This window comes from Mobula hypostoma, chromosome 23 (genome assembly GCF_963921235.1).
Source record: "Mobula hypostoma chromosome 23, sMobHyp1.1, whole genome shotgun sequence".
In the NCBI taxonomy this organism is placed as follows: domain Eukaryota; kingdom Metazoa; phylum Chordata; class Chondrichthyes; order Myliobatiformes; family Myliobatidae; genus Mobula; species Mobula hypostoma.
In genome coordinates, this window is record NC_086119.1 from 8,656,509 (window position 1) to 8,674,261 (window position 17,753).

The 17,753-nt window shown below is 43.6% G+C and overlaps 1 protein-coding gene across 1 annotated transcript; it reads right to left on the minus strand.

The window, feature by feature from the left end:
* Positions 1-11,290: 11,290 nt before the first annotated feature.
* Positions 11,291-16,846, minus strand: ovca2 (OVCA2 serine hydrolase domain containing). The gene is made up of 2 exons (XM_063031947.1): positions 16,609-16,846; positions 11,291-12,959 (listed from the first exon to the last, which is right to left on the minus strand). Exons 1-2 carry the CDS (start codon positions 16,787-16,789, stop codon positions 12,457-12,459), a joined length of 684 nt encoding a protein of 227 aa, XP_062888017.1. The 5' UTR covers positions 16,790-16,846; the 3' UTR covers positions 11,291-12,456.
* Between the last annotated feature and the right edge of the window lie 907 nt (positions 16,847-17,753).

Here is a 17,753-nt window from a genome sequence, read left to right on the forward strand (position 1 = left end):
GTGGATGCGTTCAGTATTTAAACACACGGTCCAACTGGTATTCCATTTTGTGAAAGGGACTCTTTAATGAAGGCTGAACACTATAATTAGCCAGTGGAGTTGATTGGGTAATACCCCCCTCAATCAATCTTGTTCACCAGATTGTAGTAAAGTGACTGAAATTGATTTTTCTGTAACCATGGTTCACTCACTGCAATTTTCTATAAGAATTATTACTGTGCAAAGTTACTTAAATTTATTCCACTGCACCGTATGTACCTCTAATCCTTTGGCAAGCGCTCTGTTAGTAATAAATACTCCAAGGAAAGGCTTCAATTTATTTATTAAACACCTTTTACAAAATAATTGCATTCCAAATTGCTTTTCCATGTTGTTGCAATTAGCCACTTTAATGCAGAAACTGCAACAGCGACTTTGTGCACATCAAGATCCCAAAAGGCAAACATGACAATGATCAGATAATCTGCTTCGGTGAACTTGGTTGAGCTCAAAGTTCAAAGTAAATTTATTATCAAAATACATATATGTCACCATATACTACCTCATTTTCTTGTAGGCATTCACAGTAGAACAGAGAAAGACAATAGAATCAATGAAAACCTACACACAGGTAAAGACTGACAAATTACCGACGTGCAAAAGAAGACAGACTGTGCAAATCCAAAAAAAAAGGTAAATGGGGGCGGGGGGGTTTGGCCAACTAATCAACAACACGTCCAAAAATAAATTTAACCACTCAGTTCATTCCAATTTTTAGAAATCTTACTGTGTCCAAAAGTGGCTGCTACATTTGCCCACATCAGGCACTGCCTTTCATAATAGTGTTCCAAAATATACTTTAAATTAATACATAAATACATTAAAATATGGATGTTGTCTGTTCTCCCTAGGATTTAGCAGTGTTTTCTGTTTTAATTTCAGGCTTCCGGTACCTGCAGTTTTGATTTCTGGAAAACATTTTCTTTCTTGTTTACTTGGAGGATCTGGGTCGATGTTCTTCCAAGTCCCAAGTTTATGTTTACTGTACATTGGCCATTGTCCTGAGTAAATGAGTGACGTTTCCACACGGCGACTGGGGCTTTACAATGGAACATTGAACACACCAGGAGGAATGCGTCCCAGTTGCTCTGTGGAAATCACTCCGTCAGTAGAACATAATCACTAGTAGGCTCATACATTAAGTATGATTGCTGAAGAAATTTCCATTTTGGGTTTAATTAGCATAATTTATTTGATATAATCAGTATTCATATATTGTAATTTGAGCTTTATGAAAATAGGTTATTTAAATTATAGTTATAAAGAAAGTCTGTTTTCTAATTAACTCCATCTGTAACATTGAGGTTAATCAGCATAATGCATTGCAGTTTATTACAGAGTGATCAGATCTTTGGAATAATTAATGAAGTAATAGAGTTATGATTCTGATTCCGTCCCCACTTGCTGCTTTCCACAGTCCTATGGTATGGAGCTGTTTAAGACGTACCATGACAGACCCCAAAGGTAAAGAACTATTTCATCCTGCCTGATAGCACCCAACATCAAAACCATGGGTGAGAAGGTTAGGCTTGCATTTTTACTGAATGACTCTCAGGGGAGTACGTGGTGACATATTTGTAATTTGAGCATAAATTTACTTAGAACTTCAAAGAAGCAAGTTTGTGTCCAGTCCCGTTAAATCCTATTAAACAATTAAGCTAATGGCCGCATAGCTGAGAAATAGGAAGTGAACAGAACAGGAGGAAATACACCTCAGGTGTAAGCATCATCTTGGTGTTTGATCAGATCTCTGGAAGTAGATGAGCTGTCAACTTTACCACTGGCAAACCAAATTTTCTGCCTCTTAGGCTACGGTTGAGACATTGTCATAGAATCATAGAGATGTAGCATTGAAACAGGCCATTCAGCCACTAAAATGTGTGACCATCAGCCACCCATTCACATTAACCCTACATTAATCCCATTTATTTCTCCACACATTCTCATTCAGCATCAACCAGATTCTACCTCTCACTAGGCTAAAACAATATAAGGCTAGCTTTATTTATCACATGTACATTGAAACATGCAGTGAAAGATGTCATTTGTGTCAAATCAAACCAGTGAGGATTTGATTTACTTACATACGAGGGGAAATTTTGGGTGGTGGGTTGGACATATGTCTCCACCAAAGGAGACATAAGCCACTCCTTCCCTCCGCTAGCCTGCAGGTTGCCCTTGGGCAAGGTGTAGCACCTGGATCAGGGTCACATGATACCACGGGAGCAGGTGGTGGATGGTCATATGAGCAGCAGGTGCAGATCACAAGTTCTGGTTATGCGACCACTGATGCCAGGCAGGCAATCTCTGAAGAGCATTGATAATGGCTGGGGTCACCCGTCTCGTAAAGACACTGCTCAGAAGAAGGCATAGGTAAACCACTTCTGTAGAAAAATTTGACAAGAACAAATTTGACAAGAACAATTGCCTACGTCATACGACACGACACATGATGATGATGACCAGGGGCAATTTGCTGGAGTAAACTGGAGCAACATATGGAAACGGCAGCAGTTACAGAGATAACATGTAAACTCTATACTGACAGCAGCTTAGGTCAGGAATGAAACTCTGGCACTGTGAGGCAGCAGCTCTTCCAGCTGTACTTTTGTGCCTTGCCATCAGTGCTGTCTCTATGACTCTGAAATGCTGTGGCGCTTGAACCAGTGCCTTGGACAGCATCCTACCACCACCCATACCAAAGTGGCCATTCGTACTTATTTCAAAAGCCTCTGTAAAAAGATGCTTGTTGTGTAGAGAAGGAAAATAGATTTTAATAAGGATCACAGCGAATAAAGCAGCTAGTAATTCAACAAAGGAGGTCTTTAGACATTAGGTCACAAGTAAAAAAGCTATCAGCTCATTATGCAGAGCTATGGCACAAGAACAGCAATTAAACCACCAGCATTTTATAATACTTTAGTAAAGTATAAAATGGCCAGGGCATTATCAAATGACACTAAACCACATAAGGAGTTATTCGGGTACTCGCAGGTTTTGAAGAATATTTTAAAGGAGGAAAGAAAGCTTGTGATGGCTGAGAGTCAGTTCAACTTGTTAATAACTGAAGGCAGATCAGTGCAGTAATTGAAATGAGACCTGAAGGAGAGCAAAATTGGACTCTGGATTGTAGGAACACAAGAGGTTACATTAGAACATGGAACAAAAAGTATAGAATGTGGAATATTACCGCGCAGGAATTGGTCTGTCGACACATGATGTCTGAGCCAGGCATGATGCCCATGCAAACTAATTCCTTCTGGCTGTCTATGTTCCTCAATTGTCATTTCAAAGTTCAAAGTAAATTTATTATCAAAATACATATACGTATGTCACCATATACAATCCTGAGATTCATTTTCTTGAGGACATATTCGATAAATCCGTAACTGAAAATAACCGTAATATAATTAATGACAGAACACACCAATGGGGCAGGCAGCCAGTGTGCAAATACAAAAGTAAAGAAATAATAAATAAATAAATAAGCAAACAATACATAAATATTGAGAACATGAGGTGAAGAGTCCTTGAAAGTGAGTCCATAGGCTGTGGGAGCATTTCAATGACGTTGAGTGAAGTTATATCCTTTGGCTCAACAGTCTGATGGCTGAGGGGTGATTACTGTTCCTGAACCTGGTGGTGTGAGTCCTGAAGCTCCTGTATCTTCCTCCATCCTGGGTGGTGGGGGGTCCCTGATGATGGATGCTGGTTACCTACAACAACACTTTGTGTATATGTGCTCAGTGGTTGGGAGGGCTTTACTCGTGATGGACTTATTCATGTATCTGTCTAAATGTGTCATGAACTGCTAGTTTTTCTGCTCCCACCAGGTCCCTGGCCGCATGTTCCAACACCTTCCACCCTCTGTGTAAAAAACTTGCCTCAGAACTCTCCTTCAAACATTTCCCCTCTCAGCTTAAAGCTCTGGCAACTAGTTTTTGATATTTCCATCCTTTGAAAAAGCCTCTATCCCCTATCTATGCCTCTCAAAGTTTTATACTAAATTAGTTTTTCCTCCCTGTGCCTTGTAGCTCATCAGGTGGCAACTTGCCATTTACTTAGCATTTTGTCCGTTTCTTTTTATGAGGCCGAGTTGCTAGTTTGATGCTCAAACCGGCACGGATGGAAGATGTGCAGGGAACCAGCCACATTCAAATCAGGGACCACTCGCCTTGAAGTCCTGTGTGGACCCTCCATCTATCAGCCTCCAATGCTCCAGAGGACACATCCCAAACAGCTAATACTCTCCAATCCAGCCAACATCCTGGCGAACCTCTTCTGCACCCCCTCCAAAGCCAGAACGCCTTTTCCGTAATCTGGTGATCAGAACAGCATTCCCTACTCTAAATGTGGTGTAACCAAAAATTTTATTTAGCTTGATTACAGTGGGGGAAGTTCTACACTGACCATCTGTTACCTGGTCACTGGGCAACCAAAAAAATGGAAGAGAAACACAAGACAGGGGTAATGCCTGTGTAATTTGTAAGTCTAAAGCTTCCCCTTATAGCATTGTGAATCCATTATGTGATTTTTAAAACTGTCAGGATGTCATAATTTACCAAACCACAACTCGACACTGAGAGCCTAATTGGAGGCTCTGAGGAAGAAAATGATTTTTGATACTTACAAAAAATGATGCTCTTCTCAGGCTGCAGACATCAACAACTAGCTCTCTCAAATAATCTGTCAGACCACAGGACCTTCCAATTGCTTGGAGGGCTTGATGACAACAAGAAGGGAGAACGGTAAAGTGATGCTGTGGGAACACAATGAACCAGTGTTGCAATCAGGGAACTAGCATGTAATCCATTGGGTCAGTATAAGAAAGCAGAAAGATTTTCATTCACATTCTGTGGCCACTTTATTAGGTACACCTGGTCGTTAATGCAAATATCCAACCAGGCAATCATGTGGCAGTACCTCAATGCATAAAAGCAGGTCAAGAGGTTCAGTTGTTGTTGGTCCAAACATCAGAATGGGGAAGAAATGTGTGACCATTGGGAAATCTCACCTGTTGCGGATGGAGCGAAGGTGCTTGACAAAATGCTTCCCCAATTTATGTCTGGACTTACCGATTTAGAGCAGACCGCACTGGGGGCACTGGACCTTGACAAACTCCTACCTACCTACTCACTTGGCTTCACCTATCACCTGCCAGCTTCCACTCCTTCCCCTCCACCGACCTTCGTATCCTACTTCTGCCCCTTACCCTTCCAGTCCTGATGAAGGGTCTCGGCCCAAACCTTGACTGTTTATTCTCCTCCATAGGTGCTGCTTGACCTGCTGAGTTCCTCCAGCGTTGTGTGTGTCCAACTCGTTAATGCTGACAAAGACGTCTATCTGAGCTTGTCTCATTTGCTTGCACATGGCCCATGTTTCTCTAAATCCTTTCTATTCATGTACCTGTCCAAATGTCCCCGAGGATCAGGGTATCAAAGGGTCACCCCTTCTATTAGTTGCTTTATTACTCACTATTACTCATAGATGAGGCTGGACAGCAAATCTTTCATTTGATATGGAAATGCTTAGCTGTGTCTGAAACTTTCCACCACAAATGCACATACCTTGTGATATGGATTTACCAGACGAGCACCCCATTTTTCCATGAAAACACAAGAAAATGCGACCAGGAGTAGATCATCAATGCCTCACCATTCAATGTGATCATGTCCGGTCTCTGCCAGTTTCCCCAAATCCTCGATCCCATGATCTGCTCTCTGCTATTGAAAGTGGTTTGATGCCTTGATCAGTCGGGAGGCTGTGGACATTGATATCCTCAGATGAGTATGGACGTCTCTCTGGGGTTTGACCTGAGATGAGAGTTCTATCCACCAAGCCACATGCCCTTAGACCAGGCATCCCCACCTGGAGTCCATGGACCCCTTGCTTAATTGTATTGGTCCATGGCATAAAAAAGGTTGGGAGCCGTTGCCTTAGATGAAAGAAAACTGAAAGTAAATTATTGAGCATGGAGAATTCAAGAGAAAGGGAAGGTTAAAAACATCCCTTTGTGTGGTGACAAGCGCTTGCCGGGGGTACTCTGTCTTCAGAACTCTCCCACACTTTGAAATCTTTGAAAACAGGCCTGCTCTGAACTTGTAGCTTAGAACCATGCCAATTAAATGATTTCAAGCAAAAAAAAAACCTGACACAGTTTTATTTCTCATTGTTTTTATGTTTTTAATCTTCCAAGTAAAATGATTCTGAGGAGCAAAAGACTGAAGGTGAATTATGCATCTCAACCCGGCCTCCTGTTGTGCAAGATTTGCAAAAATAGTCCAGGAATTGCATCAATGCAAAATATCCCCTGCATCTGAGCCGTAGCCGTACTCATTCAGTGACCAAGATGAGTCTGGAATTTGTTACAGCCAGATTGTGCATCTATCTCTTTTTCCATTGGACACAGGATGATTGTTTTAACATTCAGTGACAAACGCGCCACGTTTCATCTCTCTCTCACACACACACAAAAAGCAGCAAGCCACAGATGACAGATGCTTACGCAAATGAAGGTGATGAACAGCAGTTTTTTTTAAGTTGTCTGTTCCCTTGCAAGCCTGAACCTATGAAAGGGAGACTTGTACTCAGATAGCACCTTTCAAAATCTCCGGATGTCTCAACATGCTTTACAACTAATGAAGTACTTCTGACATATTTTTTTTTGCTGTAATATAGATGTGGCATCCAACTTGTGAAAAGGAAGTGCCCACAATCAGCATTATGACATTGATGAGATAATCTGTTCTCTTTGCGCGATTTGTTAAGGGATGAATATCATCCAGTCTGCTGGGGCAACTGCGTTACTTCTCTCAGTCCCATGAGTTCTTTTACGTATTTGTAAGGATCAGGGCTTTGTTTTAGCACCTTATATCAAATACAACATTTCTGATATCGATGTGTTTCTGGTTTCTGATCACTCCTTTTTCTGTTGCTATATTGTGCGATTTTGTTCGGGGCGAACGACACAGAGCTAGATTGAACTAGAATGGAACTGAAACTGAACACGTCTGGACTCTTTCATTGACTTTTGTGGTTGATGTTTTTTTTTGTGTTGTGGCTGTCTGTGGTAAGATAAATCTCAGGGATGCATACTGCTTACATACATTGATAATATATATCCTTTGAACTTTGCAGCACAAAGTGGATAGTCAGAGACGTTTTGCCATGGCAGAGATGACTAATACGAGGGTGAACTTTAAGGTGATTGGAGGAAAGTATGGGGGGGGGGGTGGTGGAGACTGTCACCACTTTTTGAAGCCGGTTATGTTCCTGAGCATTGGGGTTGCCATACCAGGCTATGAGCAACAAGTTGAGATGCTCTCCACTGTGCATCTGTAGAAGTTTGTCAAAGTTTTGGTGATATGCTTCATGATGATGCTTATGTGCTGGTCAGAGGACAGGTCCTCTGATATGTTAACTCTAAGGAATTTAAAGGTGCTGACCTTCTCCGCCTCCACTTCCCGAATGAGGACCAGCTCTTGGAACTCGGCCACCTTCCTCCTGTAGTCAATAATCAGCTGCTTAGTTTTGCTGATGCTGGGTGGGAGGTTGTTGTGAAAATCAACCAGATTTTCAATCTCCCTCCTATATGCCAATTCGCCACGACCTTTGACCTGGTCTTCAGCAAACTTAAATACAGCATTGGAGCAGTGCTCAGTCACACAGTTGTAACTAGAAAGTGAGTAGAGCAAGGAGCTAAGCACACAACCTGTGTGATGCTATTGCTAATCTGTACTAAATGGGGTCTGCAAATGAGGAAATCGAAGATCCAGTTGCACAGGAAGGTATCGAGGCCCAGGTCTTGGAGCTTCGTCATGAGTTTCAAGGGGATGATCGTGTTGAATGCTGTGCTGTAGTCAATGAAGAGCATCCTGACGTTTGCATCTTCATTGACCAGGTGTTCCAGAGTTAGCTTACTGATAATTAATTGAGTTATACCATTCCTACATTTCCCAGCACATTCCTCTTCACACTCCCAGAGTCACCCAATGTTCCTGTTGTTTTCGTAAACTCCTGGGCAACAGGGTTGTCTCACCAGAGACAAGGAGGTGCAGAATGAGTACACACTCTCCATTGTCTGTCAGACCAACCCTCACACAGGCAGCCCTAAGGATGTATTCCAAGGTGTGTAGCCAACATAGACATCAGCCTGAAATGTTAACTGTGCCTCTCACCCCACGGATGTTACTTAGTTTGCTGAGCGTTTTCTGTTTTTTTAAACTTAAGTACGCTCTTCTTTCTGAGTTGAAGCATCAACTCGGTTGTCTTAGAGTCCACTTTGATGGATTTATTTGGAAACAGAAGATGACAGGAAGTAAACAGAGACCCCAGGGAGAAGCTGCCATCAGCCTCACAGCAGATGGCTTGATATATTGAACAATAACTTGACATAAAATCAAGTGTAACCTATTAGAGTGTCAACACTTTATGAGATCACACAATCAACCCCAGCAGAAGCAGAAAAGTCACTCCATTTGTGAAATACAAACTTTCTTCCCTCTTTCCTTGGCTTCTCTCCAGCTCTGCCTTGGTGGAGAACAGTGTCAGTTCGTGATGAGGTTCATAGTTCTGGCAGAGTGCAAGTTCCGACTCAGAGATTGCAAGGTATTTACCGCGCTGCTCAGAAAAAAGGCCATTCAGAGAACACAGTATAGAACAGTACAGGCTCTTCAGCCCACAATGTTGTGCTAACCTTTTAGAAAATAAGACCATAAGACAAAGGGGCAGAATTAAGTCATTCGGCCCATCGAATTTTCTCTGCCATTTCATCATGGCTGATCCATTTTTCCTCTCAACTCCATTCTCCTGCCTTCTCTCCATAACCTTTCATATCCTGACTAATCAGGAACCTATAACCTCTGCCTTAAATATACCCAATGACCTGGCCTCCACAGCTGCAGGTGGCAACTAATTCCACAGATTCATCACCCTCTGGCTAAAGGAGTTCTTCCTCATCTATGTTCAAGACTTCCTCCGCTGTAGGAACCATCCTCTCCACATCCACTCTATCTATGCCTTTCCACATTCAATAGGTTTTAATGAGACCTCCACCCCCATCCTTCTAAATTCTAGTGAGTACAGGGCCAGTGCCAGCAAACGCTCCTCATATGTTAACCTTTTTGTTCCTGGAATCTTTCTCATGAACCTCCTCTGGACCCTCTCCAATATCAGCACATCCTTTTTTAGATAAGGAGCCCAAAACTGCTCACAACACTCCAAATGAGGCCTTATCAGGGCCTTGTAAAGTTTCAGTATTACAAACTTGCTTTTATATTCTAGCCCTCTCAGAATAAATGCTAACATTGTGTTTGCCTTCCTCACCACGGACTCAACCTGCAAGGTAACCTTTAGGGAATCTTGCACGGGGACTCCCAAGTCCCTTTGCACCTTGGATTTTTGTTTTTTTCCGCCCGTTTTGAAAAATATTCTACGCTTTTGTTCCTTTAACCAAAGTGCATGACCATACACTTCCTAACACTGTATTCTATCTGCCATTCTCCTAATCCGACTAAGTCCTTCTGCAGCTTCCCTGGTTCCTCAACACTACTTGGCCCTCCACCTATCTTCATATTGTCTACAAACTTGGCCACAAAGCCATCAATTCTGTCATCCAAATCATTGACATATAATGTAAAAAGAAGCATTCCCAATGCTGATCCCTGGGGAACACCACTGGTCACCAACAGACAAGCAGAAAAGGCTTTTCTTTCCACACTTGCCTCCTGCCAATCACATATCGATGCTAGTATCTTTCCTGTATTACCATGGGCTCTTAGCTTGTTAAACAGCCTCATGTGTGGCACCTTGTCAAAGGCCTTCCGAAAATCCAACGACACAACAGCCATTGATTCTCCTTTGTCCTCAAAGAATTCCAACAGATCTGTCAGGCAAGATTTTCCCTTGAGGAAATCATGCTGACTTCGGCCTATTTTATCATGTGCTCCTGAGTACCCTGGGACCTCATCCTTAACAATCAAACTTCTCTTCCTTCTTGATGAGTGGAGTGATATGTTATTTTCCAGTCCTCTGGAACCATGCCAGAATCTAATGATTCTTGAAAGATCATTACTAATGCCTCCATAATCTCTTCAGCTACAGCTTTCAGAATCCTGGTGTATTCCATCTGGTCCAGGTGACTTATCTATCTTCAGGCCTTTCAGCTTCCCAAGCACCTTCTCCTTAGAATGACAACTGCACTCACTTCTGCCCCCGACACTCTTGAACTTCAGTCATACTGCTCATGCCTTCCACAGCCTCTGTTGGCTTTAAAAAGCTTCTCTAACTTCCCACTAATTTTTTGCGACAACATATGCCTTTACTTTGCTTTTATGTTGTCTTTGACTTCTCATGTCAGCCATCGTTACACAATCCAGCCTTTAGAATACATCTCCTTTCAGATGTACAGTACTATGATATATATATATATATGTGTGTGTGTGTGTGTGTATATGTGTATATACGTGTATATATATAGAGAGCTAGAGCACCTAAGGCTTTTGCACAGTACTGTATTTATCAACTTGGAGCAGGGAGTGAGTTTGTAAATCTGGTAGGAACAAAGGATATTGGGAATGGCGAGGGTGGCACATCATGGGGGGGGAGGAACAGGTGGCAGAGGAGTGCCAGGGTCAGGGATGGCACGAGTACAGACACACCCAGCCCTGTGGCACCATGCAATGTAATTTGATTCTGAACAATTAGATTATGGATCATTACAGAATGTCTCTCTGGTGTTTCTGGCTCCCTCCCCTCTTTCTTCCCCTTTTCCTAGCCGTGATTCCCCTCTCCCCGCCCCCTTCCCACTCTCAGTCCACAATAGAGACCCACAAGATTATCATCAATCACATGACATGAAATTTGTTTTGTTTTTGGGGGGTGGGGGAGCAGTACAGTGCAATACATAAAATTACCACAGTAACGTGAAAAAGTCTCAGACATCCTAGCTATATATATACATAGCCCTCCATTTCTACCATCCATGTGCCTATCTAAGAGTTCCTCAAATGGTCCTGATGTCTCAGCCTGATCCACAACCCTTGGCACTCTCCATTCTCTGTGTAAAGAACTTACCTCTGACACCCCTTTCTCCCATACTTCCCTCCGGTTCCAGTTACATCCTCTGGTATTAGCCATTTCTAACTGGGAAGAAGACTCTAGCCATCCACTTGATCTGTGCCTTTTAACATCTTGTACACCTCTCTCAAGTCAACTCTCATCCTCCTTCACTCCAAGAGACAAACAACTGATCAATACAAATATTTATTTATTTTTATTTCACGATACAGCGTGGTAACAAACCCTTCTGGCCCAAGAAAGCCGCGCTGCCCAATTACACCCATGTGACTAATTAACCCACTAACCCGTACATCATTGGAAAGTGAGAGGAAACTCATGTGGCCACGGGGAGAACGCACAAACTCCTTCCTAACAGCGGTGGGAATGGAACCCCGAATGCTGGTGCTGAAACAGTATTGTGCTAACTAGTGCTGTTTGTTCTTTATACCTCCATAGAACATATAAAGAGGTCGTTCAGCTCCCACTCCCTCACTTATCTGTATTCTCTCTCACAAGCCCATTGACTTCCCCATTCTCCTACCACTGATCTGTACAGGGGAAACTCACAGCAGTCAATTAACCTTCTAGCACACCTTTGGGAAATGGGAGCACCGGATGGAAACCTGCATAGTCACAGGGAGAAAGAGCTAACTCCACACAAATTGCATCGAGACCAGGATCAAACCTGGACTGCTGAGAGCTGGGACGACACTTCTGACTGCTGTGCCACGGCGCTCCAAGTGGCCCTTTGGCATGGGAACAAGTAAAAGGAGTTGTGCCCTATAGAGCACCTCAAAACCATTTGACAAAAAACTATCGATTCTCTCCCTCCATCATATTTTCTTGCCCAAACCTCCATCTCAACAGCATAAGTAATGACTGAGCATTTACGTACCCCTGAGGAGTATAATTTCAAAGAATCACAATCCTTCTTTGACAGTCCTAAATGTCTAACCACTTACTCAGCAGTTACTCAGCAAGTCAGGCAGCATCTATGGATTCTGCCTGTGACCTTCTGGCTTTCCTCCAGGTGCTCCGGTTTCCTCCCACGTTCCAAAGGTATACAGGTTAAGGGATTAGAAAGTTGTGGGCAAGCTATGTTGATGCCAGAAGTATGGTGGTGTTTGCAGGCTGCCTCCAGCATCTGTTCACCTTTGATGCAAATGATGCATTTCACTGAATGACTTGATATACATGTCACAAATAAAGCTACTTAAAATATATTTTTTTAAATGGATACTCTCCCTTCAATTTGCAACAATAATAATTTGTGATTTTCTTTTTCTTTACTATTAATAAAATTTGAATATATCACATCTCCAGTAAATGTTTCAATGGTATGAGCATTTATGGTCTTGATTACTTCTGCTGGAACTTCTCCAGGAATTCAAAGTAAACCTGTTTCTGAGGTGCAGAGGCTGGGACAAAATGTCCTCCTGTGTGAGTGAGAATGGTAGGATTCAGGAAGGAGGTGGACAGCTCCTGGCTCAGCTCCCCAGGGATGACCCGGTCGGTTTCACCGAATACGTGCAGAGAAGGAAGTGTAATGGGCTCCCTGTAGAAATGGTCGTGCAGTTTGCACCTACTCTTGAAACCTGCGATGAGGATTGCAAAATTAAACTGGAACCTGGGGTCTCCCTGCTGCCTGAGGGTGCAGATCATGGACACGAGAGCTGCTCCTTGACTAAAGCCTAATATACCATCAAACGGGCCCAACTCGGCCATGGCTTTGGCAATGGTCTCCAGCGATTCCTCTAGTCCTTTGCAGGACTCAACATGGTCCAAAGCATTAAAGCTCTCCTCTTCTGAGTTTGAGAACCACCAACCACGACTGTCTGCCTCGGTCTCTGTCGATGGAGTCTCTGAGGGAATGAAACATAATAGTTTGATTAATAGCTTCCTAGTGTCAATCAGATTGTTTGAGCAAGCTACACCTTTTATTTTAACTACTTGCTTTTAGGGGATGCTATATCCGCAGGATGGGTAGAATAGCTTCACAAATACTGCAGCACTGAAGGTTTGGGGAGGGAGGATCCAGAGGCAATATGTAGAGTTCCTTCTTCACCCAGAGAGTGGTAGCACTTGGAAAGCACTGCTTGACACAGTGACTGAAGGTGGGTCACTGACAGCATTTACATGGTATCAGAGGAGCTTCAGTGTGCTCTCTGAATCTACCTGCCCGTGATGCTACTGCAAGCAGGTATGTCTAAATCAGGGGTTCCCATGCTGGCATCCATGGGCCCCTTGTTTAATGGTATTGGTTCATGGCATAGAAAACGTTGGGAACCCCTTGTCTAAACCAAGTGACTAAATGTTGGTCTGTTTCCTGACAGGTACTATTTCTGTCTGTCTCTATTTCCTGAGGAGACTGAGGTCCTTTAACATCTGCCGGACGATGCTGAGGATGTTCTACGAGTCTGTGGTGGCCAGTACGATCATGTTTGCTGTTGTGTGCTGGGGCAGCAGGCTGAGGGTAGCAGACACCAACAGAATCAACAAACTCATTTGTAAGGCCAGTGATGTTGTGGGGATGGAACTGGACTCTCTGACGGTGGTGTCTGAAAAGAGGATGCTGTCCAAGTTGCATGCCATCTTGGACAATGTCTCCCATCCACTACATAATGGACTGGTTGGGCATAGGAGCACATTCAGCCAGAGACTCATTCCACTGAGATGCACACAGAGCGTCATAGGAAGTGATTCCTGCCTGTGGCCATCAAACTTTACAACTCCTCCCTTGGAGGGTCAGACACCCTGAGCCAGTAGGCTGGTCCTGGACTTATTTCCTGGCAAAATTTACATATTACTATTTAATTATTTATGGTGCAACTGTAACGAAAACCAATTTCCCCTGGGATCAATAAAGTATGACTATGACTAAACATTTCATGTGCTTCAATGAGAGGACAATATTAAATAAAAATTGATTTATTGATCATTTGTGGTTTAATCTATCAATTCACTATTATAACTTTTGAAAGTTTCCCGCTTCCAGACCATTTAATTCTACTTCCCTTCAGCATGATCTTCCCGATGTATGTTCTCGTGTCCAGCACCCTATTTATGAACCTTTTTGCACAAAAATGTTTCCTTGATGCACCTGAAGTCCTGAAGAAATTTTAGAAAAGATATACTGCTGGATATATTATGCATATGGAAACAAGCACGATTTCATTCCAGCTTCTAACACTTCCCCCGAGGCACTCAATCCACTGCTGTCACCTTCAGTTTTGGAATTTACCTCCCTCCCCCTCTACGTCTCTTTTCTGTATCACGCCCTCTTAAAACCCACTTATCGTTACAGCTTCCTGTTAAAACTCCTCTGGTGCCTAAGGGCACAGATCATAGACACGAGAGCTGCAGCTGATTCACTTGGCTAAAGAGGGCTATGGATCGAGTGCCGGGAGATGGGATTAACATGGAAATGTGTCCACTGATGGTCATGGTCGAGTTGGAGGTGACTGATCGAGTTCAATGCTGTCCAGTTCTGTCACTCACTCATTAGGACAGCAGGGCACAAAGGGTACCAGGGTAGAGTAATGGTTAGTGCGGCGCTGCGCTACTGCAGATCAGGGTGTCAAGATCAGAGTTCAATCCTGGCGTACTACGTAAGGAGTCTCTGTACTTCCTCCATATGGAATGCATGGACTCTCTCTGGGTCCTCTGGTTTCCTCCCATATTGGGTAGGTTAATTAATCATGGGAAGTTGTCCTGTGATTCGATTACGGTTAAATTAGGGGTTGCTGGGAGCTGTGGCTCAAAGGGCTAGAAGAGTTTATTCCACACTGAATCTCTAAATTAATATAATCTACAATTTCTTGAGTATTGATTAAGTCCAATTGGAGTGTTAAAGACAATTAAAGTATTTATAATGTGAAAACATTTCCTCAGGCAGCTCAAGGTGACAAATCCGTAAATTGAGAACTAGACGATTCAGGGCTAGGTGAAAAGAAAGCACAATTTCACATCAAAGATGGTGTAAATCTGAAACCTTTTCCCGTAAGAATGTGTTCAAATTAAAAGCAGGGGAAATGAATAAAGACTCCAAAACTGACGGTGATAAACTTTTGTAGAACAAGACTTCTTGTTATGGGTATGGGTTAATTATTGTCACCTTTGTTTGTTTATTTATTGAGATACAGGGCAAAACAGGCCCTACTGGCCCTTCCAGCCATGCCAGCCAGCAACCCCCAATTTAATCCTGCCTGATCCCAGGACAATTTACAATTAATTTACCAACCAGTACGCCTTTGGACTGTGGGAGGAAGCCCACGCGGTTGTGGGGAGAACATTCAAACGCTTACAGGCAGCAGCAGGAATTGAACCCCGGTAAAGCGTTGTGCTAACCACCATGCCACTGTGCCGCCTTTCAAGACAGTGAAAAGCTTGAATTACGTACGATTCATACAAGGTCAGATCATTACACGATGCAGTAAGGGAGAATGAGGGAAAACAATAACAGTGCAGAATAAAGTGTGTAAGCTACTGAGAAAGTGCAAGATCATAATAAGGCAGATTGTGAGGCCAAGAGTCCATCTTATTGTACAAAAAGTCCCTTCAAGAATCTGATCATAGTGGGATAGAAGTTATCCTTGAACTTGGTGGTACGTGATTTCAGGCTTCTGTCTGATGGGACAGGGGAGTGAGTGAGGTCTTTGATTATGCTAGCTGTTTTGCTGAGGCAACGAGAAGTGTAGACAGAGTCCATGGAGGGTAGACTGGCTAACATATATAGGTATGTTGTTTAAGTTTTGGTACTGAACAAATTCTTCTTGTTTCCAAACCCCTCCCATTGACTCGAAACTCCTCCAGTTGTAAACCTTTTGAGATCCATGCACTCCTTCAATTCTATTAACCACCCTTAGCACTACCATGGGCTTGTTTCTGACTGTACTTTTGTTTCACACGGTCTTTTTCTTCACTGTTTAGTCAAATTTATGTGTACTTTATATTCAGTGTGTTGTCTGATTCTGCCTGCCGATGATGCTACTGCAAGCAGGTTTATTATTGTATGGGTACTTCACTGTATATGACAACAAAATCGATTTGATTCCAGCTTCTAACACTTCTCTGCTGTCAGCTTCAGCTGCGGAATTACCTCCCTCTCTGATCTCCATCACGTTCCTCAAAACTCCTCCACCTTTTTGACAATGTAGTAGGTTAGTTGTCCTATAAAACACCCCTGACGCAGCTCTGGGATGACTGGGCGGGGGGGGGGGGGCGTTATAAATTAGATCAGAGAATTTATTCGGCCTCTATGATCTAATTTATAAACCGGGTTATAAGTGGTTGTTATTAAGCTTCAGCTTTGAGTGCCGGCATTTCCGGACGGTGTGGGCACTAGAACTTAGTGCGGGCTCCGGTATCACAAGGATCTGCAGAGCCAGAGCCGACCAGCACAGATAAACGGGCCGAATAGCTTCTCGAACCCACCCCTCCCTCCCTCCCTCCCTCCCTCCCTCCCTGCCGCGCACTCCCTGGCTCCCACCCCGGCCGGCCGGCCGCGCTCACCGTCTCCGCCGCCGAGCTGCTGCTCCGGGCCCCCTACAGGCGGCACCCTGAGCGGCGCCGACACGTAGAGCAACTCTGCCCGCTTCCGCAGCAGTTTCCGCAGGGAGCCGGTCCGCTCGCGGAACGAGCGCTCGTTCTGCCGGTAACCGTGCACGCAGAAAATCCGCAGCAGCGGAGCCATTACACCAACGGCACCGGTAATCCCGCCGGCCAAACCCTTCCGACTGGGCTACCGGAACCGTGCACAATATTTCCGGGTCCGCCCCTCCGCACCACTGTTGAGTCATTTCAAAACTAGAAACTCGGTCAATTTGCTTTATTTCTCGACTAGAATAGAACAAAAACATTTGAGAAATACGTATACATTTTCCTGTTTCCTCCTCTCCTTTCCAAAGAGAAGGAGAGTTTCAGGGATTGGGATTTTGCCCGGAAGTTCCCCTTAAGGAATTAAACAATCAAAACTATCAAGCATCTCCAACTTTCTCTCCTCTTTGGGGTGGCTGTGATCAAACTGTTTGATCACCGCCTCTCGTGTGCCAAATCATGAGTTCAGATTAGTGTGAGGTATAACACGGAACTGGTCAAAGAAAAGGGCTTCTTCAAAGTCGTGAGTCGCCACAAGTGGTTCTTCATATTGTGAGTTCCTGGGACCTTCATGGCCGGGAAATTTGCCTACCCAACAGAGGCCAATGCACTTCAGAGTGAAACTCTTTGAACGAGTGCAAAAGAAAGACTTGATTGTCAAAACATTTTAAAAAGATGTACTTTTGAGCAGTTACTGATACTAAGTGGGAAAACACAACAGCATCTTCACTTCCTAAAGAGATTAAGGAAAACGAAGCTGCCCTCCCCCCATTTTAGGTGCATTTTATAGGAGAACCATTGAGAGCGTTCTGACAAGTTGCATCTCCATCTGGTATGGGAGCAGCCAAACATTCGACTAGAAGCCCCTACAAAGGACTATGAGAACAGCTGAGAGGATTATAGAGGTCTCCCTACCATCCATCGGGGACGTTTATCAGGAGCGTAGCGTACTCTGATACATAAAAACAAGAACGGTCAGGATGGGAAACAATTTCTTCCCTCAGGCCTTTAAGCTTCTGAACTCCCTGCCGCATCGCGTTCCAAGTGTCACTGGTTAATCT